At 36.2% G+C, this 25,892-nt stretch overlaps 1 protein-coding gene across 1 annotated transcript in view; it reads left to right on the top strand.

Moving 5' to 3' along the window:
- Positions 1–25,892, top strand: part of Jade3 (jade family PHD finger 3) — a 154,613-nt gene that overhangs the window by 93,765 nt on the left and 34,956 nt on the right. Inside the window, exons 6-8 of the mRNA XM_059250225.1 lie at positions 947–1,104; positions 14,981–15,171; positions 19,611–19,822. Of these exons, the coding sequence (XP_059106208.1) occupies positions 947–1,104; positions 14,981–15,171; positions 19,611–19,822 (561 nt within the window). The remainder of the gene's footprint in view (positions 1–946; positions 1,105–14,980; positions 15,172–19,610; positions 19,823–25,892) is intronic.

Raw genomic sequence — 25,892 nt, 5'->3', positions numbered from 1 at the left:
AGATTCCTGCAAGTTCTAGATCAACATTAGCTAGAGTGTGATCTTTCTTCAAAACTAAATCAAAATATTTCAGGTTTAGATAAATTTATTCTGAGGCCAGGTATGGTGGCACATGCCTTTACTCCCAGCACTAAGATCCAGAAGCAGGAGAATCTCTTAGTTGAGGCCAACCTGGTCTACCTAGCAAGTTCCAGGTGAGCCAGGGATATGCAATAAGACCCTGTCTCAAAGAAAAACAATTTGAACAATTTACTCTGATCATTTAAGATGTTAATAGTATGTGAAACTATCTGAAGGATATATAAGAATGCTGTACCATTTGTATAATTTTTTTTTAAAGATTTATTTATTATGTATGCAGTGTTTTGCCTGCATGCCAGAAGAGGGCGCCAGATCTCATTACAGATGGTTGTGAGCCACCATGTGGTTGCTGGGAATTGAACTCAGGACCTCTGGAAGAACAGCCAGGGATCTTAACCACTGAGCCATCTCTCCAGCCCGCATTTTTATAACTTTTTGTACAGGATTTAAGATTGTAGGCCAGACTGGTCTCAAAGTAAAGTATAATTATTTCTAGGTAAAGTTTTAAATGAGGCAATGCCTAAATAATTAGAAGTTATTAGAAGATATTCGTTACTTTAAGAGAGTTAAGGATTGTTTCTTTTATTAAAATAAATCCTTTGGAATAACCTATATTGTTTATTTAAATTCAAAGAGCCAAAAAATGCTAGAAGGACTCCTTTTACCCTTTATTAAATCCAGAAGAGCTGGTTTCCCTGTCAGTGTGTCAAATCTTCCCAAACAGAAATTGTCATGCCCATTTAGGAATCAGGAGATGTTTCTCTTATTGGAAATAAATGTTGAGCAGGGATAATCTTTTTTAAAAGAACATTAAACAGTATCAGTTTCATAGTGATTTTAAAGTATGTGCAATATATCTTTCCAGGTATTCCGAAAGGACCTCATCAGTGCCATGAAAATTCCTGACTCTCACCATGTTAATCCTGACAGCTATTACCTCTTTACTGACACATGGAAAGAAGAATGGGAAAAGGGAGTGCAAGTACCAGCCAATCCAGACTCTGTTCCAACACCTTCTCTCAGGTATTGGCATGTTTACAACTTTGACTTAAGGAAAGAGCTCTCTTGGTTTTCTGTGTATTTCTAACATACAAAGTTAACCTAACTCACAAACCAGATCACGATTGATCAATAAATCCCAGCTCGTTTATCTAAGAAATTTATAAGATGAAATGTTTTGAAGTCCAATCTAAAATTAGGAAAAGGTTTCTCCAAGATTTCCATATCTGACTCGGCCATCAGTAGCATTTATTAGTCTTTGAAGAGATAACTTTCCCATAGGAAATTGCTTCAATATAAGTGGACTACACCAAGGCCTGGAGAGATGGCTCAGTGGTTAAGAGCACCTAACTGCTCTTCCAGAGGTCCTGAGTTCAATTCCCAGTACCCACATGGTGGCTCACAACCGTCTGTAATGGAATCAGATTCCTTCTGGTGTGCTTGCTATAATCAAATATAAAATACATGGATAATCAATATAAGTGGAGCCTCATTAGTGATGGTACTAATAAGTAGCCAAAGCATATAGTTTCTAAAACAGAAACTCAAATGAAAAGGGAGTAATAGAATAGTTAAGGCGACTGTAAGCACATGACCTTCATTTTAAAGACGTGAAAACAATTAAGGTAGAAAGACTGATTTTGTGGAAAAGAGGTTTTATTCCAGAGGACGTAGTAAGGTCTTCAAGAGTAGTGCTGATTTAGAAACCATTTGATCCTACTGGTTTTGGTGTTCCCAGTGCTTTATACAAGTCTGACATGAAATAGAATGTTCAGTATAATTTTGAGCGAATGCAAGAATGAATAAGTAGAACACACAGCTCCAGATAAAGGGCTGGTAGAACCTTTTGGTTACTGTGAGAAAGTATAGATCTCATTGTACATTTATTTCTATTACTTAATAAAGTACCTTTTTTGAGATAGTGTCTCACTGTATGGCCTAGGGAGACCTTGAACTCACTATATAGCCCAGAATAGCTTCCTTCTGCCTCAGCCCTCTGAGTATTGGGATTACAACCATACCTAGTACATGTTAGGTTCTTAAAGGGTAGAGTTAAACATCCTTAATTTCTCTACTATCACCAGGTTCATATGTCCTATTTATACTCTAGAAGTGGTTATTGAATCACTTCTAGGAATTCACGCCCAGGCACCCCACACTCTGTTAAGGAAAGCTCCCAAATCCTTTCTTGTTTAATGCACATTCCAAGTTTCACTTGTTTATCATTGACCATCTCCTGCCTCCTAGAGAGAATAACATCAGGAATGAAAAAAAAGAGAGAGAGAAGGTCATATTTTCATGTCTTTGCTGTCATATTTTTATATAAATATAATGACCCTTGTGCTGCATTTTCCTTAATACTCCAAGGATTATTGAAACACCTCAATGTTTGGTCTTGATAGTAAGTCAATATATCAAATATACTTTATTGGGGTAAGTTTAATTTTGGGGGATAAGTGGAGGATGTACTACTTTAAAAATTATATCTATCTGATAAGTAGCACAACAAACTTAGGATGGTTTAAGAAGAGTAAATTTAGAGATTGAGAGCTTCCTCTCACAGAGACATATACTCCCTAATCTTTCTAATTAATATGAGCCCTCAGTGCTCTAATATTTGTTCTGAGAATGTAGGATATTTACCATTTTATATGTTGTGATTTTTTTCTAAATCTCCTCTATTTCCTGTAGTTCTTTGCCTATCTTATAAAGCTCTTAATTTTAATTGGCCAAGGTAAGCTACTAAATTAACTATTGATCATATTAAATTCCTTGATGAAATTCAGAACTGGATGCTCTTAATAGGTAAATTGTATTTTCAGTTTCTTAGAAGGTGTCAAATAAGAATCATTCTGTAATATATATTTCCTTTGCTTAGCAAAGGTACCTGAAAGATTTGTTAAAAACAGACTTCTTGCTGGGGACGTGGTGGTACAGGCCTTTAATCCCAGCATTTGTGAAGCAGAGTCAGGCAAACTTGTTTCTATGAGTTCAAGGCCAGCCCAGACTACATGGCTACACATAATGAAACCCTGTCTCCAAAAAAAAAAAAAGACTTTTAAACTATATCCTCAGAGCTTTTGATTTGGTAGATCTGAATTGTGAGGCTTAAGTTTGTTTTGTTTTGTTGGTCTGTATAGGGTATCACTGTGTAGCTCCTTGCCACCTCCTGTGTGGGATTCCCAAGTGCTGGGATTACAGACATGCAACACTGCACTCAGCTAAAAATATCTAGCAGTTTCTCACAGTGTTTATACAAATAGTCTAGGGGTGACACTTTGGGAACAATTTTTATGGAATATGTTAATCATATTTCCTATGTTAATCATATTTCCTGAATTTAATAGAATTTAGTGCGTATGCACGCGTGTGTGCATGGGTGTGTGCATGTGTGTGCATGTGTGCATGCGTGTGTGTGTCTGTGTGTGTGTGCGTGCGCGCGCGCACATATTTAAATACAAGCATGTGGAATTCCAGGAACAACCTTGGATGTCATTCCTCAGGTGCCATCCATTTTTTATATAAACTTTGATTTGTATTTATTTTATGCTGAATTTATTTCCAAGCCATAAGTGTTTATGTTTCTTCAGGGATATTTTTTTATTCTGTGCAACTTCTTCTGGCTTAAAGAACAATTTGTTCTTAGTGAAGATCATCTCAGTGTGATAGAGGGCATTCGTGTATGGGTTAATGAGACCATGAACTCTGTAAGTTCAACAGCCCCTCTTATTAGGTACTTTGTTAACCTGTATGTGTTCAATGACTACATATAAACCCTTAAGTTTAGCATTACTCTTTGCATTTTTAAATATATGCAACAAAAACTCAGCATTGTTTTTGAAACATAGACCCTATGTCTAGCCCCACTGTGTGACCTGGACACACCTCATTTCAACATTATACTACCAGAAAGGCACACATTACTTTTTTAAAGTGACATCTTTCAGATACTTAGTGGCTTTTCTCATGTGCATGCCCTTGATGAATTAGACAAGTTTCAAGGGTATTCCTAAAGGGGATACAAAGATTTGAACCTCTTCATTTGTATGATTATATAGAGTTTTCTAGGCCAAGAGAATAGTGAACTATTTTCACAAGTCACCTCAGGCTACTTAGAAGAAGAATCCTTATTTTTTTTTCTATTTTAGAAGCAGTCTCTCCCTAGTCTGGAATTCTTCAAGTATGATGGCTGGCCAGTAAGCCCCAGGGAATCTGCCTGTCTCCACTTCCCCAGTTCTGGGATTACAAAATCACACCACTATGCCAGGCTTCTTTTTTGTTTGTTTGTCTGCTTGTTTTTATGAGGGTCCTGTGGATCAAACACAGGTTCTTGTGTTTGCAAAGCATGCACTTTACCAACTAATTTATCTTCCTAGCCTCTGCAGTTTGTACTTTGTATGATGTTTTGAATATCCCCTTTGGCTTTAAATAGTAATCAACCATATTTGGAGGTTCAATTATAGAATTGAAGCTTTATGCTTGAAATGCTTGATCTCAATTACAACTGCTTATTGCACCTGCTACTTTTAATAACTAGCATTTTTCAGGGGTCAAACTGTTCTATGGTTTTTGCTTTTTGGACTTTGTAGACCACCTTTAAAAATTCTTTGTGACATGATATTAGAATATTGAAAAATAATACATTTCTATGCCTTCATCTCTATTTTCAAAGACAAATTTAGCCATACTGGTACATACAATACTTAGGAAGCAAAAGTTCAAAGCCAGGCTGGATATGATGAGACACTGACTCAAAAATAAAATCAAATTAATTCAGTTAATGTTTTGGGTTGTTGTATCAGACTTATTTGACCCCATAACATGAAGTGGCTGCAAGACTGGCTTCTGTATAGGACCTGATTCTCTTCAGTGGAATGTATCTTCATGATGTTTGATCACTTTCTGATTCTTTTTTTTTTTTAACTTTTACGTTTTTTTAGATGGGGTAGGCACACACACTTGTATGTAGAGGTGAGAGAATAACTTTCAGAAGTCAATTCTCTCCATCTAGCATGTGTGTTCCAGGGGTCAAACTCAGGTCATTAGGCTTGGTGGCAAGTGCCCTTAATCACGGAGCCACCTTGACAGCATTATTAATATTGGTTTATTAATATTGGTTTATTAATACTGAGTCTTCAGAACTAATTTTACATTTACAATATGAGTCTCTTGTCAAATATGTGGTTTGCCTCCAGTGTGGTGGTGCATGTCCTTAATCCTATCACTTGGGAGGCAGGGCATGAAGATCTCTGGAAGTTCAAGGCCAGCCTGGTCTATATATCTAGTTCTAAGACAAACAGAGAGAGCTACATAGCCTCTGCCTCAAAAAATGTGATTTGCATTTACTTTCTCAGAGCTTAATATAGATGTAAATTTTCTTTTTATCCTTTTAACAACAGTCTTTTAGAAAGTAAAGGTGTTTTTACTCTAGGTCATTTTTTTTCTTTTGGGTTGTTTTTTTAGTGTCAAATCTATGAATTTTTCACCTAACCCTACATATGTTTCAAAGATTTTCTCATGTGTTTAAAGAATTTTATAGTTGTATATTTTACATTTAAATGTATGATCTATTTTGAGTTAATTTTTTTTTAAGTTTTACTCTTTAGCAATTTCATACATATACCTTTTGATCATATACATCTTCCATTACCCTCTCTAATCCCCCTCCTATTCATATTGAAGCACTTCTTCCCAACAAATAACCCTCTTGATTTTGTGTGTGTTTTTTAAGCTTAATTAGGATTGCTTACATGAGCATGAGTAGACGGTTATTTACAAGAGCATAGACAACATCTACTGGCTACACCACTGAAGAAAATGGATCTTCTTCCCCAGTAACCATTAATTGCCAATAGTTCATTCCTCAAGGGAAGAGTGGAGCTTCCCAACCTGCTCCCCTGTCCATGATGGAATGTTCAAGAGCCAAATCTTATGTAGGTCTTATGAAGTTAATCATAGCTGCTGTGATTTCACGAATGCAGTAGCCATATCATGTCCAAGAGATAGTGTTTTACAGCATTTCTCCCTATCCTCCAACCCTTTAGTAGTATGTTTCCATATGGATTTTTCATAGCTCTTAAGTTTTGTTAGCTTTTCCTCCTATTCCTTCATCTCTCTCTCTTCCACCCACCTTATTTCTGTTTTATCCATTCTAAATAACAGTATTCTCCTCACAACTTTTGTATCACTTGTATTCCACTATTTCCTACTCCTTAAGGCACTTTTCTAGCTTCCTGGTCTTTTGTTTTGTTTTTGTTTTTTTGGAGACAGGGTTTCTCTGTGTAGCTTTGGAGCCTATCCTGGAACTCACTCTGTAGACCAGGCTGGCCTCGAACTCACAGAGGATCCACCTGGCTCTGCCTCTGGAGTGCTGAGATTAAAGGCGTGCACCACCACTGCCCAGCTTGCCTGGTCTTTATAGACACTCCAAGTTAACACAATATCTACATACATTTTCAAAGCTAGGATCCACATATGAAAGAGAACATAGAGCATTTGTTTTTGAGTGTCTGGGTTACCTCAATATTTTCTAGTTCTATCCATTTTTAGCAAATTTCATAATTTCACTTTTTAAATTTTCTTAAATTATTTATTTCTTATGCATATAGGTGTTTGGCTGTTCGTATGGCTTTTTTATTTAATTTGTATTATATTTAATTTGTATTTATTTATTTTTAACTTTTTGGGTGTTTTGCCTGCATATATGTCTGTGCACTGTCCACAGAGGCTAGAAAAAGGTTTGGATCCCCTGGGACTGGAGTTTGAGATGGTATAGGTATCCATGTAGGTGCTGGGAACTGAACCCAGATCCTCTGGAAGCAAAGACAGTACTCTTGATGCCTAAACCATCTCTCCAACACTCTTTTAAAAAATAAACATTTTGAGATAGGATCTCGCTTATAGCCTAACCTAGCCTTGAACTCATGGGCAATCTTACTACCTCAGCTTCCTGAGTGTTAGGATTACAGGCATGAGCCACCAAGTTCTCAGTTCCTTGGGATTTTTCTACATACACTATCATATCACCTGAAAATAAGAATGGTTTTCCTTCTTCCTTCCCAGTCTCTTCATCTTTTATTTTCTTTGCTGACTTATTACAGTGGCTAAAACTTGAAGTATCACATTGAGAACAGAGACTCTTACCTTCTATCCAGTCTTAGGTGGAAAGCATTCAGTCTTTCAGTATTAAGTATGATATTAACCTTTAGGGTTTTTATAAATGTTGCTTATCAAATTGAAGAATCTCACCTTTGCTCCTAAACCATTATAATTTTTATCAACTCATATTCTCTTTCTGTATGAAATGGTAGGAGCATGTGGATTTGTCTCCTTTAGCCTGTTAATATCATAGATTGTGATGGAACTTTTTGAATATTGACTATACTTGCATTGTTGAAACAAGCCTTCATATATTAGCTTGGGCTGCCATAATAAAATCCCATTGGTTGAATGCCTTTAACCACAGAAACTTACTTCTCAAAATTCTAAAGGCTGAACTTCTCAGGATCAAGGTCCAGCTGGATTCAGCTTCTGATAAGGGTGTTAGTCTTTCCTGCTAGTATGACATTTTCTTAGTGAACATGCAGAGAGAATGAATTCTTTCTCTTTGATAAGGGTGATAGTCCCATTAGATTAGAGCTTTATCTGTATAGCCTCATTTAACTTTAACTACCCTTATTACCCTGTCTCCAAACACAGTCACATTGAGGTTAGGTTTTTGGCTGTGGAATGGCACAATTCAGTCTATAACACCCAGTTTATTTGAATTTAGGATTTTTTGGTACAATGCTTGGTATAATTGGGTGATACTTTGTTAAGAATTTCTTGTCTATGTTCGTGACATGAGAAAAACCCTGTGTTATTTTTTCATGATGTTTTTATTAAGTGTTATATTATGGAGATGATACTGACCTAATAAAATAGTTGAGGAGGCCTTGTGCAGGCTTCCACAGCTGCTGTGAGTTCATGATTGCAATAGTCCTGTCATACCCAGAAAATATCTGCATAAGGCCTGTACAAGATCAAGCCCCAGTCAGCCTTCTGATATGGAAGGAGGAGGGGATTCTAAGTCCTCCACCTCTAGCTGAGGAGTTAATGGAAATTGGTGGCTGTTGGAGGAAAGTCATTTTTCTTTAAGGATATAGTCCCTTGGCAGGTCAAACCATGCTCTGGTGGATGGCCCCACACCCATGAATATATGGGGAACACAAATTGAACTGAGTGGGTTATAAAAAATAAAGGGCATGAAATTAGGAGGGAGGTGGGGATGCATCCAGGAGAAATTCACAAGGGGAGTGGAGGCTGAATATAATAAAATACGTTGGAAATATATTAAAAATTTCAAATTAATAAAAGTATTATGCTAACAATAAATTTTATATTTTAGTTGGGGAATATTCTACCCTTTTATTTTTCAGAAGATATTATATGAAATTAGTGTTGATTCTTTTTAAATTTATTTTTATTATTTTTAATTATGTGAGGTAGAGAGAAGGAGTATAGGTATGTGCACATACATGCAGGTGCCTGTGGAGGCCATAGGTATTGGATTTTTTGTAGCTGGGGATATGAGCTGGTAGATAGATGCTAGTAACCAAACTCAGGTTCTCTGCAAGAGAAGTTACGTGCTCTTAACTGCTGAGCCATCTCTTCAACCTCAATTCTTAATTAAATGATATAATTCTCCAGTGAAATACTCTAAATCTGGGTTTGTTTTTTTTTTGGTATTTTACCTATAAATTTAATCTTTCATAGTTACCTTTCATAGTTCATATTTGGGTGACTTTTAGTACTTGAGTGCTTTAAGGGATTAGCTTGTTTATCTAAGTTGTCAAATTTATATGTATGCATATATTCATATGTTCTTTGTGTTGATGTCATATTTAAATTTGACAGTCTTGGCTAGGTTTTCACTTCCACAAAGATTGAGTAGATGAACTTCTCTCTATGACTTCATTTCCCATTAAGTACAACTAAAAGTCCTGAGCACCTTGTAAAACACTAAACCTCAGTCTTTAAAAGATCAAAAGAAGGTGGAACAACACAGCTATGTGTTCCCTAAATTTTCTTTTTGCTCCCAGACTTGATACTGGAAAAGGTAGCAACCAAGAAACAACTATCCAGCAATGATTTAAAAAAACATAAGAAAAGCCTACTCTTTCTACTGACTGGGAAAGGGACAGCCTATCAAGACAGAAATCTTTCAGATAATGTTCATCCCCAGCCAAACACCATGAAAAAATACTTGGGGCTGTCACTCTTCCCTCTCCTCCAGCACAGATGCAGTAAGAAGCCTAGACTTTATCTTAACCCTACAGTGATGATTTAGCCTATCTAGGGTTGTGACAGGAAACTTAATGGAGAAACAATATTTTCATTTCTACGTGGTAATAATGAGAATTCCTCCTTCCCTAGTGATGTCAAGGCCATTCAGTCATTTTTACTAATCTCAATGAGGAAGGTATCATTGAAGGCTTAGTGGGAGCCAAAACTTCCAGACACACCCCATTAGTAACAGAAAATCCCTGTCATACAGGACAAGTGGTAAACTATGACTTCTTGGCAATAACAAGACAGTGTCTTCCACCCCAACTCTGATGACCAACCATGACCAACTGTAGTAGTTTGGTAGGAATCCAGCTAAAGGTTTAAATTAGGTCCCAGGTTTTTGACACCCCAGATATCTAGTTTTCAATAAGAAATGACTTATCAAAAATACTCAAAGGGGGCTTGAGGAGTAGTTCTATGGTAGAGTGATTGCCTAGGCTCTGGATTCAGTCCTCTCAGTACACACACACACACACACACACACACACACACACACACACACACACACACATATGCATGCACTAGTAGGAGTCCCCATTTTTTTTGAGACCAACATTCTTGGGGTCATCTTTTACTGTTTATTGTCCTATGACCCATATTCAGTTTCCATATGCAGGAGATCCTGTTGACTCTACTTTCAAAATACATGCAGAGTTCATGTACTAAGTTGGAAAGAAAATGTCCCTTAATGATGCATGGGTACAGAGGCCTGCCTTTTAACTTCACTGGGCATCTGGGCCTCTTGCACCTCCATTTTTGGCTACAGAACTCTACCACTCTTGATTTTTTTATTATGAAAATTGAGTAGTATGTACAATATATAGAGCATTTTCATACATGTTTATGTTATTTGAAGTTTAAAGCTGTCCTTATTGTTTGTTTCCATTATAAGTTTCAGTGCTAATAGTAAATTGCCCCAAATTGCAGCTCAGAACAACTAGACTTGAAGTTTGAAGGGTGCACAGTAGCTGGGGGTCAGGTTTAGAAACCTATAAAGGTGTTTTCCTTAAACTGGCATGACATGAGAATTACATGTGGCTTGACTCTCTCATAGTCTGACAATCTCAGCACAGTCATATTCCTTATAGGCTCCAGGCACAAGATTCTGAAGTGCATCTGTTCCTTCCTGACAGCCAGGTGAAGGCTGCATTCCTTTTTATGACCCAGCCTTACAGTGTTCATAGTATTACTTCTGCTAGTCAAAACCGTTATAAGCCACCCCTTATTCAAAGGGAGGAGAATAAATCTTCAGTACTTGAAGAATATCAGGGTCACATTGTAAAAGAATATGTGGGATTTGGAAAATGCCATTATGTCATAGAAATGGTAACTGTCTCATACACTAAGTCACAAAGACTTTGGAAGAAGAGGTCATCACAAAGTAACAAGATTAACAAGGTGCATTTTGGGGGACACTATACCTAAACATATATTTATGAAGTCAGGGATTGTGGTTCACTTCTATAAATACAGCACTTGGGAAGAAAAAAATAGAAGGATTATATTATCATGAGTTTAAAGACAGCTTGGATTTTGTGGTGAGTTTACAGAGTTGAGACCATATCTTTTTTTAAAAAAAAAAAGCATTTTTGAGACTATTATCTAGTTAATTTTAAGATACTCATTTCAAATCTTTAAAAATTCTATAATGTGATATTTTATATAGTTTCTGTACTGCTCAAAAATAATCCCAGGCACTCATTAGGAAACAGCGTAGTCTCTATCTGTCAAATCTTAGATCATTTGAAAAGTCCCTGAGCGGTCACTGTCAATAAGACACTATATTAAGCTTTAGGTCAAACAACAATAGTAGTAGTTTCATTTTCAATGGACTCCTCAGTGGCACAGCAGTGTCCACTTGGGCCAGAGTTAATAGTATTCCAGCCATTCTGACCTACAGGTGAAGAACAGGTGAATAAACCTTTCTATATAAAGATGTGGATGCAGGTCCTTTACCAAAAGCCAGTCATCTAGAAAGTTACTACAACATTCAGTTATACTAAAGGATCTAAATTAAAAGCTATGCTTATCTTGTCCTGACAAAATTACTTAAACCTTTGATTTAACCTAGGATACTATGATTTTCTTTAAAGCAGTGGTTCTCAGCCTGTGGGTCTCAACTCCTTTGGGGGGTTGCATATCAGATATCCTGCATATCAGATATTTACATTGCAATTCATAACAGTAGCAAAGTATATTTAGGAAATAGCAACAAAATAAATTTATGGTTAGGAGGTCACTACAACATGGGGAACTGTATTAAAGGGCCGCAGCACTAGGAAAGTTGAGAACCACTTCTCTAAAGCTGTAGAAGTCAGTCTCTGTCTGTCTGTTTCTCTCTCTCTCTCTCTCTCTCTCTCTCTCTCTCTCTCTCTCTCTCTCTAACCAGAAGTTTGTGCGTGCGTGCTTGTGTGCCTGTGTGTGTGTGTGTGTGTGTGTGTGTGTGTAAATGATGATTTAAGCTGTTTTCTAAAAAGGCCTTGGCTGGGCATAATAACGCACCTGTAATCCCAGCACTTGGGAGGCTGAAGAAGAGAACATATCAAGAACCTATCTCAAAAAAAAAAAAAAATCTTCCAGGCATGGTAATACATGCCTTTAATTTCAGTGCTCAGAAGGCAGAGGTAGGTGGATCTCTGTGAGTTAGAGACTAGCCGAATCTATATGGTGAATTTCGAGATAGCCAAGGCTACATAGTGAAACCCTATTTCAAAAAGCCAAAAATAAAATAAAATCCCAAAATAACATTTTCACAGATCTTCTCCTCTATCATAAATTCAATAACTTCTCTTGTAAATTTACATTAATTTGACCTTTTATCCATGTATTTTCTTGCATTTGGTATTATTGTTTTAGTCCTTAGATTCAGACTTTAGTTCATTATACTAAATGGAAAGATGACTAAGATGACATCACCATTCTAATTATCATTATTATAAGCTTTGCATTGAAATATGATGTACACCCAGAAAATATAGAATGCATAATTGTATAGCTGAATGAATTTTCATGAATTAAACATATTCATTTAACTGCCACTCAGATCAAGAAATAGAACATTACCAACACCCCAGAAGCCTTTCTTCTGCTCCCTGCCAGTAACTGACCTCCCTCACCGTAGGTAACAGTTTTGCCAGTTTTTGAACTTCATATAAATAGAATCCTATAGTATGTATTCATTTGAGACTGGATTGTTTTGTTCATCATTATGCTTGTGAGATCCATCCATGCTGTTGCATGTAATAGTTCATTAATTTTCACTCATTATATTTCATTGTGTGAATATGCCACAATTTATCCATTCACCTTTAGTAGACATTTAAGGTTGTTATAATTTATCCATTCACGTTTAGTAGATGTTTAGGTTGTTTCCAGCTATTGTAGAAACTGAACCTTTTTACACTCATGTTTGTACATTTTTATTAAATATATACCTAGGAGTAGATTTGCTAGGTCAAAGGACATATATCTGTTCATATCCTATATATACCTTATAACTATAATATTTGCTGCCAAAGTTGCTTCTATCAATTCATGTCCAAGCCAGCAATGTAATAATAGGTCTATTTGCTTCAGTTTCTTAACCATCACTTAGACCTTCATAGACTAGTTTGGGGTCAATCTTTTAAATATTAGCCATTCTGATAGATAACAGTGATTATGATTCATTTTCTATGATAGTTACTGAGGTTGAGAGCCTTTTAGTTGTTTATTTGCCGTAAGAGGTAGCTTCATTTATGAAGTATCTGTCTAAATCTTTTGCTTAGTTTTTAATTGGATTTTTTGTCTGTCTTTAATTGCAAATATCATCTACCCCATGAATTGCTTTTTCACTCTCTTTTAATAACCAGAGTTTTAGTATATGTGTTTTTTCAGTCTTTTCCTTTTGTGTTTGATGGTATTTGTGTTTCATTTAAAATATCTTTGCCTACCCTGATATTATAAACATATTCTCCTTTGTGTTCTTCCAGAAGCTTTATGAACATAAGCTTCATTCACGAAAATTTATAATCTACCTTTTTCCTTGTATAATTTAAAGCACTTGAGATGAATCATTAGCTATAAAGTCTTTTTTTAGAAAAAGATATCTTGGAAAAATTCAAATATTCTATAATTGCCTTGTAAGGCCATACACCAAAGAAGCACTGTGTATTTGATTTTGAAGACTCTGGAGAGCATGTATTTTGTCCTTTTCAGTTGAAAACGGGCCTCTAAATACAGTTCTCAAAATTTTAGCTTCAATTCTTAAAATTTCTGCATTTCCCTCAAATATTTATTGTTTTTGGTTTTGGATCTCCGTGTGATAGAAGTACAAATATGTATAGTTATCAACTATTCAAAATACATTATTTGGAATCATAGGCTTTGGGAAGAATGCTTAGAAGAAAATATGTACTTACTTACATGGTCAACTATACATATTACATGTATTGATATGTTTATTAATTCTCCTACATATATATAATGACTCTAGAATTAAATTAGCTCTCAAATCCTTCCAGAGGAATGGTTTTCATTATTTTATGATAACATGAGTGTGTGTGTCTGTTCCTTTCTCTCTCTTTTTTTTAGATAATCCACACTGTTCTTTAAAAAAAGTGCCATGAAATAATAATCCAGATTTCCTCTTGTTATATTTTTCTGATGCCTCATCTGGTACTTAAACCATCAGTTATAGAATAAGTTGTAGGCATGAAAATTTTCCATTTCTTCCTCTGATTGGTTTTCTTGCCTTGGGTTCTTAGGTATCAGGAGGGCTATGGATTTGCTCAAGCTCACTACAAAAGTCGATGCAATAATAGGAATCTTTTATTCCATCATGTAGCCCTGGCCCAGACCTATGGCTGCTTTCATATATGGTTGGGAAATACCTTGAGTTTGTGCAATTCCATGATCTCCTGAGTTTAATTTGTTTGCATAATGAAAGTAGTAAGAAATATAACACTGTTACAGTTTTTATTATATAGCATACCAAATATTTTATTTCATGTAAGCATAATAATCTTACCAATTTGGTGTTATTTTAATAACTTTATTATTGTTGTCCCTACTTTTTTACAAAGAAAACTGAACCTTATCTAAATTAAGTAATTTTTCAGGACCACTTTACAAATGAATGACAGAAAACAAAATAGGCTTGTGTGAGTCTAAAACCTGTGCCCTCCTGCACTACCATCTAGTAGTCTATCATGGAAGAAACTCATAGATTTTGCTGAGGTGTATATTTAAGCGTGATACCTTTGTGCAGATAACACTCATTACCAGATTTTTCTCTTCTAAATATACTTGGTGACATTAGACCAAGAACACACAATACATTAACATTTTCTTATAATAAATAGTAGTAAGGTCCAGATCTGTGGAGGTGAATGAAGTATATCATCAGTCAAAAAGTTCACAGAAAATGATGAAACTGAATTCACAGAACCATTTGATTCTAAAAAGGGGTCTGCCTTATCTCCCAGAGTGAATAGCAGGGCATGCTCCCCAGTATGACCAGAGCCGCTTGGCTTATCCTGTCAGTACCTGCCATTTGTTGATTGTTACCAATGTCTTTCTATTGCTTTTCTAGGATTATATCTGAAAAAGTAAAGGAAGTTCTCTTTGTCCGGCCCCGGAAATATATCCGTTGCTCCAGCCCAGAGTCTGCAGAGCCTGGCTATATCAATACCCTAGAGCTGGCAGCATCAACATGCCGCTATGACCTAGATGACATGGACACCTTCTGGCTTCAGGAACTCAATGAAGACCTTGGAGAAATGGGTAAGTTGTTTTCTTACAAGTAAGTTGTACATTAACTTCACCAATGATTTTTTTTTAAGTTTTAGAACCCTGTAAAACTTACTTTCACCTTGCTTTCCTTTCTTACGCACCCTTTCACTTATTTTTATTTTTGAAGAAATGAGTTATTTATTCAAGTGCATAAAATATAGCAGTATTTTATCAATATTAATTTTAATATATATTAAAATAGATTAATAAAATTTAAATGACCTTCATTTTTCAGTATAATAGCACAGATACAGATGGCACATAAGTTTCATGAAGTTGTTTCATAAAATGCTAAATGTTAGTGTAGGTTGATTGAACTTCTGATTTAAAAGGATACTGAGACCTATTCTTGGATCAGTCTTGAAAATCACTCTTATTAATGGGCAAGGCCACAGGTAGAGGTGTGTGTTCCAGGTGTTAGAGAAAAGGTCTATCTACAGCATTTAACAGTACCCACTATCCCACTACAAGTGACAGGTTACTTTTTGTAGGCTTCTAATTTTGTTGCCCAAAATGGTAGGCCTATGGAAAAATATCTCCAAAGTAGTTCTTAGCTACCTTCAATGAGTTCTCTATGTTAAAGCTAGTATATGAATACATATAAAAAAAAAGTTAAAATTATATTTAAATCCTCTTTGGCATGGTGATGGAAGTTATTCTGCTAACAACTAAATCTTAATTTTTGCTCTTCAAATTTTAGTATGTTTTGTTTTTTATTAATTTGTCCTCTAAGAGGAATTGGGAGTAGCCAATTTGAGTGTAAATCACAGAGAATGGAATAGTTTGATTTGCAGAAAAAATGGACATTCAGTACAGAGAATACAAATGTATACCTAAAATATATTTTGTGGCCCTAATATTAACATATTTCTTTGCCATGATGCATTTGTCAGGATGAAAAAACCAGCATAGGTACCATCACCATTAACTGATGTTCCAGACTTTTTTGGACTTTCAATTTTTTTCTCTACTAATCTTGTCTAGGATCCCATCCAGGACAACACATTTCATTTAGTCTCAGAAGAAGTGTTTTATATATGTAGGGGTGAGGCCTCATGGCTTTTTTCCCTGTCTACTTTAGCATGTCTGTTTGTGTCATCCTTGTTCAGCTCATGTTTAGGTAGTCATGTTGGTGAGATTTTATGTGTATAGCTTCTCACATCACTAGGAGATACAATCTCACAGCAAACTCCCTGGTCTTCTTGCTTTTACATTCATTCTGCTCCCTCATCTGCAATGTTCCTTGAGCATTAGTGGACATATTTTGTAGATATATCAATTGAGACTGTGCTCCACAACTCACATTTTGATTGATTGTGGTTTTCTGTGGTGGTCTCAATCTGTTTCAAAGACAAGTTTCCTTGATGAAGGGTGAAGACTACACTTATCTGTGGACATAAGGACAAGTGTTTAGAATGTAATTAGGGATTGTACTGGTTTATTAAAGTAGAGGTTGTAGGTTCTCTTTCAATATCCATGACTTTGCTTGCACTGAGTAATTAGCTAAGTTTCCAGTACAGTTTTCCTCTTGTTAAGTGGGTTGTTTTAGTTTTTCGAGACAGAGTTTCTCTGTGTAGCTTTGTGCCTTTCCTGGAACTCACACTGTAGACCAGGCTGGCCTCAAACTCAGAAAGATCCGCCTGCCTCTGCCTCCCGAGTGCTGGGATTAAAGGTGTGCCACCACCGCCCAGCCGTTAAGTGCGTTTTAAGTTCAATTAGAAAGCTATTGCTTACTGCCAAGATATGCATACCACTATTGCATCCTTGGGGTTATTGTGCTATGCTCAACCCTACACAAAGAACTACAGGCAATTCAGCAATGCTGAGAGCAAGAGAAATAGAGAAGAGCACAATGATTGATTACCTAGTGCCAAATGGTTAACCCTAAAAACATACATACATGTAACATTATACAGATTGAACAGGTTATATTTAGGAACATATATGTATCTATACATATTCATGGAACAACAATTAATAAAAAAAAATCCATGGATTTGAAGGAAAATTGGGAAGGTATATCAAAAGGTTTGGAGGGAGTAATGATGTGAATATATTAAAATCTCAAAAAAATAAAAAATACTTAGTTTTTTTATGTTATGTGTATGAGAGTTTTGCCTATATGTGTGTATATGCACTGCATACATGCCTGGTGTCTGCGAGGACCAGAAGAAGGCATAAAATCCCTTGGAACTGGAGTGATGAATGGTTAAAAGCCACCAGGTAGGTACTGGGACTTGATCCTAAGTCCTCTGGAAGAACAAGTGCTCTAAACCACTGAACCAATTCTCCAGCCCCTTTAGAAGAGTTTTTAAGGAGGATTGCCTTGTGTCAAGTTTTTCCATAGGATGAATGATATTATAGTCACATATTTTAGAGCTTAAAATAAACTTTTAAAAATTATGTTGTTAAGCATTTTTGTTCAAATTAAAGAATTTAAAATGTATTCTGACTACATAGTGGGTACTATACTAAGATATGAGCAAATATCTCATCCTCACATGTTAATGAATTTGGTATTACCCTTATTTTATAGTTAACAACAGTAAGATAGAGAAGTTTACATAGCTAATATGAGATAAGGTTGGAATTTAAATCCAAATTCTCATAACTAGACTCTATAACTCTACTTTTCAAAATTAGCTTAAACAGTAGCAAGTTTCTTTATTACATTTTCATAATACTGAGTTTTGGTTGACCCTGTCCGCAGTCCCTCATCTCCCTACTTCCCATCCCTGTTTAAGCCCTTACATTCTTGGTATTACCCCTTCTGTTTTCAAATCACATGTTATATTACCTTTCCTATCCCTCTTTCTTAGTTAAGGCCTCTTTTTTTCTCATCTCATAGGTCCTTTTCTATTTTCCTGAACTCTATACATAATCACTCTCACATAAATATAAATATATTAAAATTAAACTCTAGGCTCCACATATGAGTGAAAACATGATGTTTATCTTTCTGAGACCAGGTTACCACACTTAATACAATATATTCCAGTTATATCCATTTTCCTGTGAATTTTATTTTTCTTTATGATTTGATAAAGTTCTGTTGTATATAAGTACTGTATTTTTATCCTCCATTCATCAATTGGGCATTTATTTAGGCTGATTCCATTTCCTCGATATTGTCAATAGAGCAGCAGTAAAAAACATGGATATGCAAATATCTGTGTGATGAGATATAGAGTTCTTTGGGGATATACCCAGACTAGACACTATACATTTTTCCTACATATATATGTGTGTGTGTATTTTATATTTGTGTATATAAGTGTGTGTATATATGATATGTCTAGGCTGAAGAATAAGCCTGAGAAAATTTGCTTCATAAATAGATAAAATTTTAAAAGGTAATTCATACAGATTTGAAAATTCTTTATGATGTCTTACATTACAAATGTTGTGTAAATTTATCTTGGATCATTTTGAAAATTATTCCTTAGCTTCTAAGAATAAATAAATAATGTCCCAAAAAAATCATTGGTTCTCTTAAGAAAAATACTTAGTTTTTTGCCAGCATCAGCCCTTTGTATCTTTCAGTTGGGTTAAGTGTGGAAGGTGAGGAAAAAAATAAAAGTATGAAAAGAAAAAAGAATCAGAAAGAAAAGGGGTAATTTCAGAATTACATTTAAATGTTTATGAATGTTAAGAGGTTTCTATTACTGTTTGTCATTGAAAATAGTATTTGATTTTTTTAAAAAAATTAGGTTTGAAAACAGTATTTCATATACATAGTCATGTATACATACTACCTAGAATTTTCTTTTATGGATTAATACATTATCATATGAAAAATTCCTGATAGTTCTTAGTGAAGCTAAGTTACTAATAATACATTATTTGTGTTCAAAGAAGTAAGAGATTTAAATGCTCCAAATTAAAGTGTTCAAAGTTACACCTTTTGGTGAAAGTCCTATATTAGTAGGAATAAGAGAAAATCAAAGTTTTAGCAGGAGACTAACTAGGATTTATTATTTAATTTTATATATATTTATGTGTGTGTGGGTACTCATATACCACATCTTGTATGCATGTGTGTGGAGGAGAACTTCCAAAAGTTGATTCTCTGCTTCCACCATGAGGGTCCCAGGAATTAAAATCAAGTCATCAGACTTAGCAGCAAGTGCCTTTATCCACTGAGCCATTTACTAGCCCCATGACTATGATTTAGTAAAAATTGTAAGCATCTGTAATTTTTTAAGAAAATGTGCTAAAATGTATTTCTTCATTAATGTATCAAATGCTAATTTTATTATAATTGGTGTGTTAGAATTTCCCTAGTTAAAAAAAATTCCTTGAAATCTGGTTGCTTTAGATCAGAAAAAAGATGTCTTTATCCTTTAGCACCCTACCTACCCCCCTGCAGTGGATGATTTGGGAATGACAGCTGACAGATGTGTTGGCTGATTGTTTTTATTTTTGTGCAGGTTATGGGCCAATTGATGAGACTCTTATGGAAAAGACAATAGAAGTTCTGGAACGCCACTGCCATGAAAATATGAACCATGCTATTGAGACAGAAGAAGGGCTAGGAATAGAATATGATGAAGATGTGATCTGTGATGTGTGCCGGTCTCCAGACAGTGAAGAAGGGAATGATATGGTATTCTGTGATAAGTGTAACGTCTGTGTGCATCAGGTTAGTGAAAATGGAGACCACCCCCTCATACAAGGTCAACATTAGTGTCAAAGTCAAGAGACAACTTTTAGGAGTTGGTTCTTCTATGTTGGGATTCAGGGGATTAAACTAAGATCATCAGGCTTGGTCCAAGTGCCCTTCCTGCTGAACCATCTCATTGGTCCAATGGTCAACATTTTTGAAGCTCAGTGATTACTATTTCTAACACTCATATCTGGAAAATGTCTTATATTTAAAGGTGAAAATAAAATTAGGCTCTGCTGTTCTTCAGTACTTCTCTAGAAACATTATTTCTTATCCCTAAGCTGCTTTACCTACTAATATTCCCCCCAAGAGGCTAAACCTAGGTCTTTATTATGTCATTTCATGTCTAGACCATTGAGATTTTTCTCATTTGATTCACTCAGGAAGTCCCTATGCTTCTTGCCTAGGAGATTAGGACATCATAACTGACCCATTATCAGTAACATATATATAGAGAAGGCAAGATTTCTTATTTTAGTACCTGAGGCCCTCCCTATTCCCAGAAACTAGGTCAACCGTACTTTTAGAGACCACAGTATTCACGGACTCTAAAGGACTGTCTTAACACCTTAGTATTACAAACAATATAAGGAAAGGTTAAGTGACTTTACCCAAGTTATTTGACATTTATTCTGTCACACTGTCATATTAATAATGCTAACATTAATGGTATCAGCACTCATTTCAACTCTTGCCCATATCCTATGCTCTGTTCTGTAGTAAAACAGGGTCACTTAAGGTTACAGTGATTAATATTGCTAACACTATCCTATCTCCATTTTACAGCCATGTCTGAATTTAAAAATCTCTTCTGAGAGCTAGAGATGGTTCAGTTGGTGAAGTACTTGCTGCCAAAGCATGAGAACCTGAGTTCCCAAAATACGTGTACAGGGACACATATGGAGAGTCAGAGATAGGATTCCTGGTAATTGCTGGCCAGCCAGTCTACCTGAATCAAGATCCAAGTCCTTTGAGAAACCCTGGTTCAATAAACAAGGTAGAGGCCAATTGAGAAAAACATTCAGCAGTGGCCTCTGACCTCTACACACACACAAGTACCTATGTACACATGAGCATACCTACACACAGTTTTGTCTCCTACCTTAAGTTATCAAAGTGTACATATCTTCTAAGCTGTAGTTCAATTCTCGACTTCTCCCACCTAACTGAATTTTTTCCTCTTCTGAACATGTTGTATATTTTATTCATATTATTAGTTTATCTAACAAACATTATAAATGCACTAAGCACCATCAATGAGCAAGGACTTTGCTGCATTATGGTGACATAGTGATGAAGAATCAGATAGGCTTTCTCCCCCTACCCCCAGGAAAACCATAGTATAACGACTAAAAAGAAACTACCAATTTACCAGAGTGCCAGGTGATTTTTTAGATTATAAATCATGTGGAACTGCATGAAAGAGATAAAGGTAAGAAACAACTTCCAATAAGTGGCACCCATGATGAATCTTAATGAGTAAAAACAGATGTCAGTTAAACCAGAGAGGTCTGTTCAATCAGAAGAGAATATATGTATGTGGCAAGTAGTCAAAGTGGGCAAAATATTTTGGAACCATCTATGAGTACTTTAAGAATAGAGGAGTGGAGTAGGAAAATCCAAGAGCTGGGGGTATGGAAGGAAAAAAGGCACACGTGTGAAGGATCTTCTGACAAACTAATAAACTTCTGATTTATTCCATCAACCCTAAAAGGATATTTTTATTCTAGAAAGATCATTTTGGTCGAAACTACTAGAACGATGAGCCTACATAACATAGGAGATAGGGCAGGCAGTGGTGGCGCACGCCTTTAATCCCAGCGCTCGGGAGGCAGAGCCAGGCGGATCTCTGTGAGTTCGAGGCTAGCCTGGTCTTCAGAGTGAGATCCAGGACAGGCACCAAAACTACACAGAGAAACCCTGTCTCAAAAAACAAACAAAAAAAAAAAACATAGGAGATAGAAAATAACGAGGACTTAAGACTTCTCTGAGTCGCCTAACCATAGCCTTCTGTATCATAGGAGGAACCCAGACGTTTTTGTCACCACTTACCTTAATCACTGTTCTATTGTTGTAAAGAGACACCAAAGCATTTAATTGTTCACAGTTTCAGAGGTTTAGTCTGTTATTATCATGGGAGGGAACATGGTGGTAGGCAGGCACTGGAGCAGTACCTGAGAGCTACATCCTGATCCATAGGCAGAGAGAGTGACTCTGGGCTTGGCATGGAATTTTGAAACCTCAAATCCCACCCTAGTGACACACTTCTCTAACAAGGCCACACCTCCTAATACTATCCTTTCAAATAGTGCCACTCTCGAGTGACTAAATATTCAAATATGCAAACCTATGGGGGCCACTATTATTCAGACCACCATACCACTTTAACCTTCGTTTACTTCTATCTTTAAAATAGTGAATTTAGAAATTTTATTTTCATTGTACCAATTATTGGCATTTGTATTATATTTTCAAGGGAAGCAAAATCTTTATGACTTAGCTATGAACTTAAAGTATCTGATAGTACAGATGCATAGATCCTTCATACAGTTAATTTCAAAATTAGAAATCTCTGAAGATTTCACTTGTAGCTGAAATTCTGAACCAGAACTGATTTTTGGACAATACCAGAACTTCGCTAATATGAGGCTGTTTATAGTCTTTACCTATTTTATGCAAATACATTTTTAGAGAAATACTAACATATTATATGGTATTGTTCCTGATACCACTGGGCTTATATAATATACCATATGTATAACTTTCCTAAGATCTGAACAGTTCTGAACTACATAATGTTTCTTATCAAAGAGGTTTGAGATAATTACTGATCTATAGTAGGCTTGAAGGGAATAAGGCAGAGGTCATCTGTACTTGTTTTCTGTGTTTGTCTTTTACAATTAGGGCAAAATATTAAAGAATTACTCTCGGGTTCTTTTACTAACTAAATTAGCTGTAACATAATAATTTCCCCCAAGAATATGGCATTTGTTTTAGAAACACACCAAGTCACTATAAATGATAATCTTCTCACACTTTGGCAATAACAGCTTACTGGACCTTGCAGACTACAATGTGGATGCTGGGAATATATGAAATTTCATAAAAAGAGCTTCTTCCAATCTGGGCATGGCAGTACACTTGAGGCAGGAGATTCGTGAGTTTGGTTGGGTACATAGCAAGTTTCCAGGCCAATCGGAGAGGGGTGTGTGTGTGTGTGTGTGTGTGTGTGTGTGTGTGTGTGTGTGTGTGTATGTTACATATATATATATAACATCTGAAAAAATCAGGAATCATATGGGTAAAATACTGAAATTCTTATAAAGTGGGTGTAATTACTTGGATCATAAATAACTACTTAGGTTAGAGCTCCCTCTGTTGACTATAAAGTAACTTAAATAGTAATTTAGAATATTGGTTTGCTCTCTAAAAGAATAGTGACATATTGGCATCTGGATTTGTTAAACATAATTTACCTTCTTTGTTCTACCACATTGTGTTCAGTGTTTGTTCTTCACTGACAACAATACATTATTTTAGAAGTTTGTATCAATAGACTTTAGATTTTAACATCATTCAACTTAATTTTTTTCTTAAAAACATGTGAAAGTTAATTAAAACCATTCCAGGTCCTTTTGTGTGTATCCATTTCTGCTTAGTATAAATATTGAATACTTAGATTGAGATTGGATTAAATTTAGCTAATAGCACATACTATAGGGTTTTGTTTTGTTTTGTTTTGTTTTTTCTTTGTGATAAAGGCTTTATTTAGAACTTTTTTTAATTTTATAATTTGATTTAATTTTACGTATCAGCCACGGATTCCCGTCCTCCCTCCTCCCGCCCCCCCCCACCTCCCCACCTCCCCCCCAGCTCACCCCCCATTTCCATCTCCTCCAGGGCAAGGACTTCCCTGGAGATTCAGCTCAACCTGGTAGATTCAGTCCAGGCAGGTTCAGTCCCCTCCTCCTAGGCTGAGCAAAATGTTTCAGCATAGGCCCCAGGTTCCAAACAGCCAGCTCATGCACTAAGGACAGGTCCCGGTCCCACTGCCTGGGGGCCTCCTACATAGTTCAAGCTAATCAACTGTCTCACTTATCCAGAGAGCTTGATCCAGTTGGGGCTCCTCAGCTATTGGTTCATAGTTCATGTGTTTCCACTAGTTTGGCTATTTGTCCCTGTGCTTTTTCCAATCTTGGTTTCAACAACTCTTGCTCATACAGTCCCTCCTCTTTCTCGCCGATTGGATTCCTGGAGCTCCACCTGAGGCCTGGCCATGGATCTCTGCATCCACTTCCATCAGTCATTGGATGTTATTTTGTTTTATAATTAAGAAAATTTTTTCATTCATTTTACACACCAATCAAAGATCCCCTCTTTTCTCCTCCTGCCCCCCAGCCTCCCCCTCCCAACCCACCCCCACTGCCCCCAACAAGAAGGCAAGGCCTCCCATGGGGAGGCACATCTAGTAGAGGCAAGTCCAAGCCCTTCCCCTGCCTCAAGGCTGCATGCAGGGAGATGCAAATCAAAACGACTCTGAGATACCTGTCAGAATGGCTACGATCAAAAGCACTACAGACAGCTTATGTTGGAGAGGATGTGGAGCAAGGGGAACACTCCTCCAATGTTGGTGGGAATGCAAACTTGTACAGCCACTTTGGAAATCAGTGTGGTGGTTTCTCAGGAAGTTCAGCCTCAGTGTAAGAAGCAAGTACCAGGGACCAGTGAATGAGTAATAAAAGCCAGAAATTTGGTCTGAAAGATGGAAAAGAATCAGTCTTCCTCAAGACCCAGCTATACCACTCTTGGGCATATACCCAAGGAATGCTCAATCATACTGTAGTTTTTATAGCTGTCATGAATATAGTTGACACTGAGTCTGACATTCTGAAGTTATCCTTAAAACATATTAGCAAACATATGCTAGTTTCTCAACAGAATTTACAACTGTCATTTGTGATCCATAAAAAAGTTGAGAATCACTATGATATATAAGCTTTTATGATCTTATGATGATTATATCTATAAAGGAGCTCACTCTGTAAATTATTTTGTGCTCCATAGAATGACCAAGAGCATTCTTAGAACCAACCACTGACTTCAAACAGGCTGCAATTTGGGGAGGAATTTTTTTGTCATTCCCTGGCAACATTCTAGGTCTCAGAGAAAAGGGGTTTCAAAGATAGGAACCTTATTAAATGATACCCTGCTCACATGAGAGCAGCCTCATTGAAGTCTAGCCTAGTTGGAAGTCCAGCTTGGGTTCTTGAGCCAAATTATTAATAATTTGTTCCCACAACACACCTACCTATTCAAACTAAGTAGGGAGAGGGGCATTTGTTATAAATCAGTGATGAAAGCTGTGCCTAGTTACCTTGCATTCTCACTGAGGTTATGAAGCACAAGAACAAAACTAGTAGACTAAAATACAGATGCTGTTTAGTTGATGAGGGAAATCACATGAAGTAGAGGATGAGAGTCCGGCAGTAGGGCAGATACAAGACACATGGACATGAGAACTAGAGTGAATAGTTATGGAGATAACTGAGAGGCCTGCTTATACAAATTAGATACCATGTGTTTAACTATGATGGGAGGCGAGAAGAAATAGTAAGGTGTGAGTAGGTACAAAATTCAGATTGGAGGCCAGCAAACCTTTTCTTTAAAGGGTCAGAAATACTTTAGACTTTGCCAGCTGTATACGGTCCTTTTCTGTGTTTTTTTCTTTTTCCTCTTACAACTCTTTAAAAATGTGAAAAACATTCTCAGTGTGTTAGCCATATAAAACAGGTCTTAAGTAGTAGCCAACACCTAGTTTAGATGATGGTGGGCAAATGAGATAAGAACAGGAAAAATCCCTAGAGAATTTACTGCTGTTCTTGATTTTACTGAAAAGAATTTGATGACTAAATAGAGTAAGGGTTAAAGCTATAAAGAATGAATAAACAAATTTAGAAATAAATTTATCCTAGAATAGTATGACAATGAGTTGGATGGAGCAGAAGTGGCGAGGATAGGGATGGAAAGGAAGTTCAGCCTCGGTGTA

Source organism: Peromyscus eremicus, chromosome X (assembly GCF_949786415.1).
Source record: "Peromyscus eremicus chromosome X, PerEre_H2_v1, whole genome shotgun sequence".
In the NCBI taxonomy this organism is placed as follows: Eukaryota; Metazoa; Chordata; class Mammalia; order Rodentia; family Cricetidae; genus Peromyscus; species Peromyscus eremicus.
Note: the sequence above shows the minus strand (reverse complement) of the source record. Positions and strands in the feature narration are given on the sequence as shown.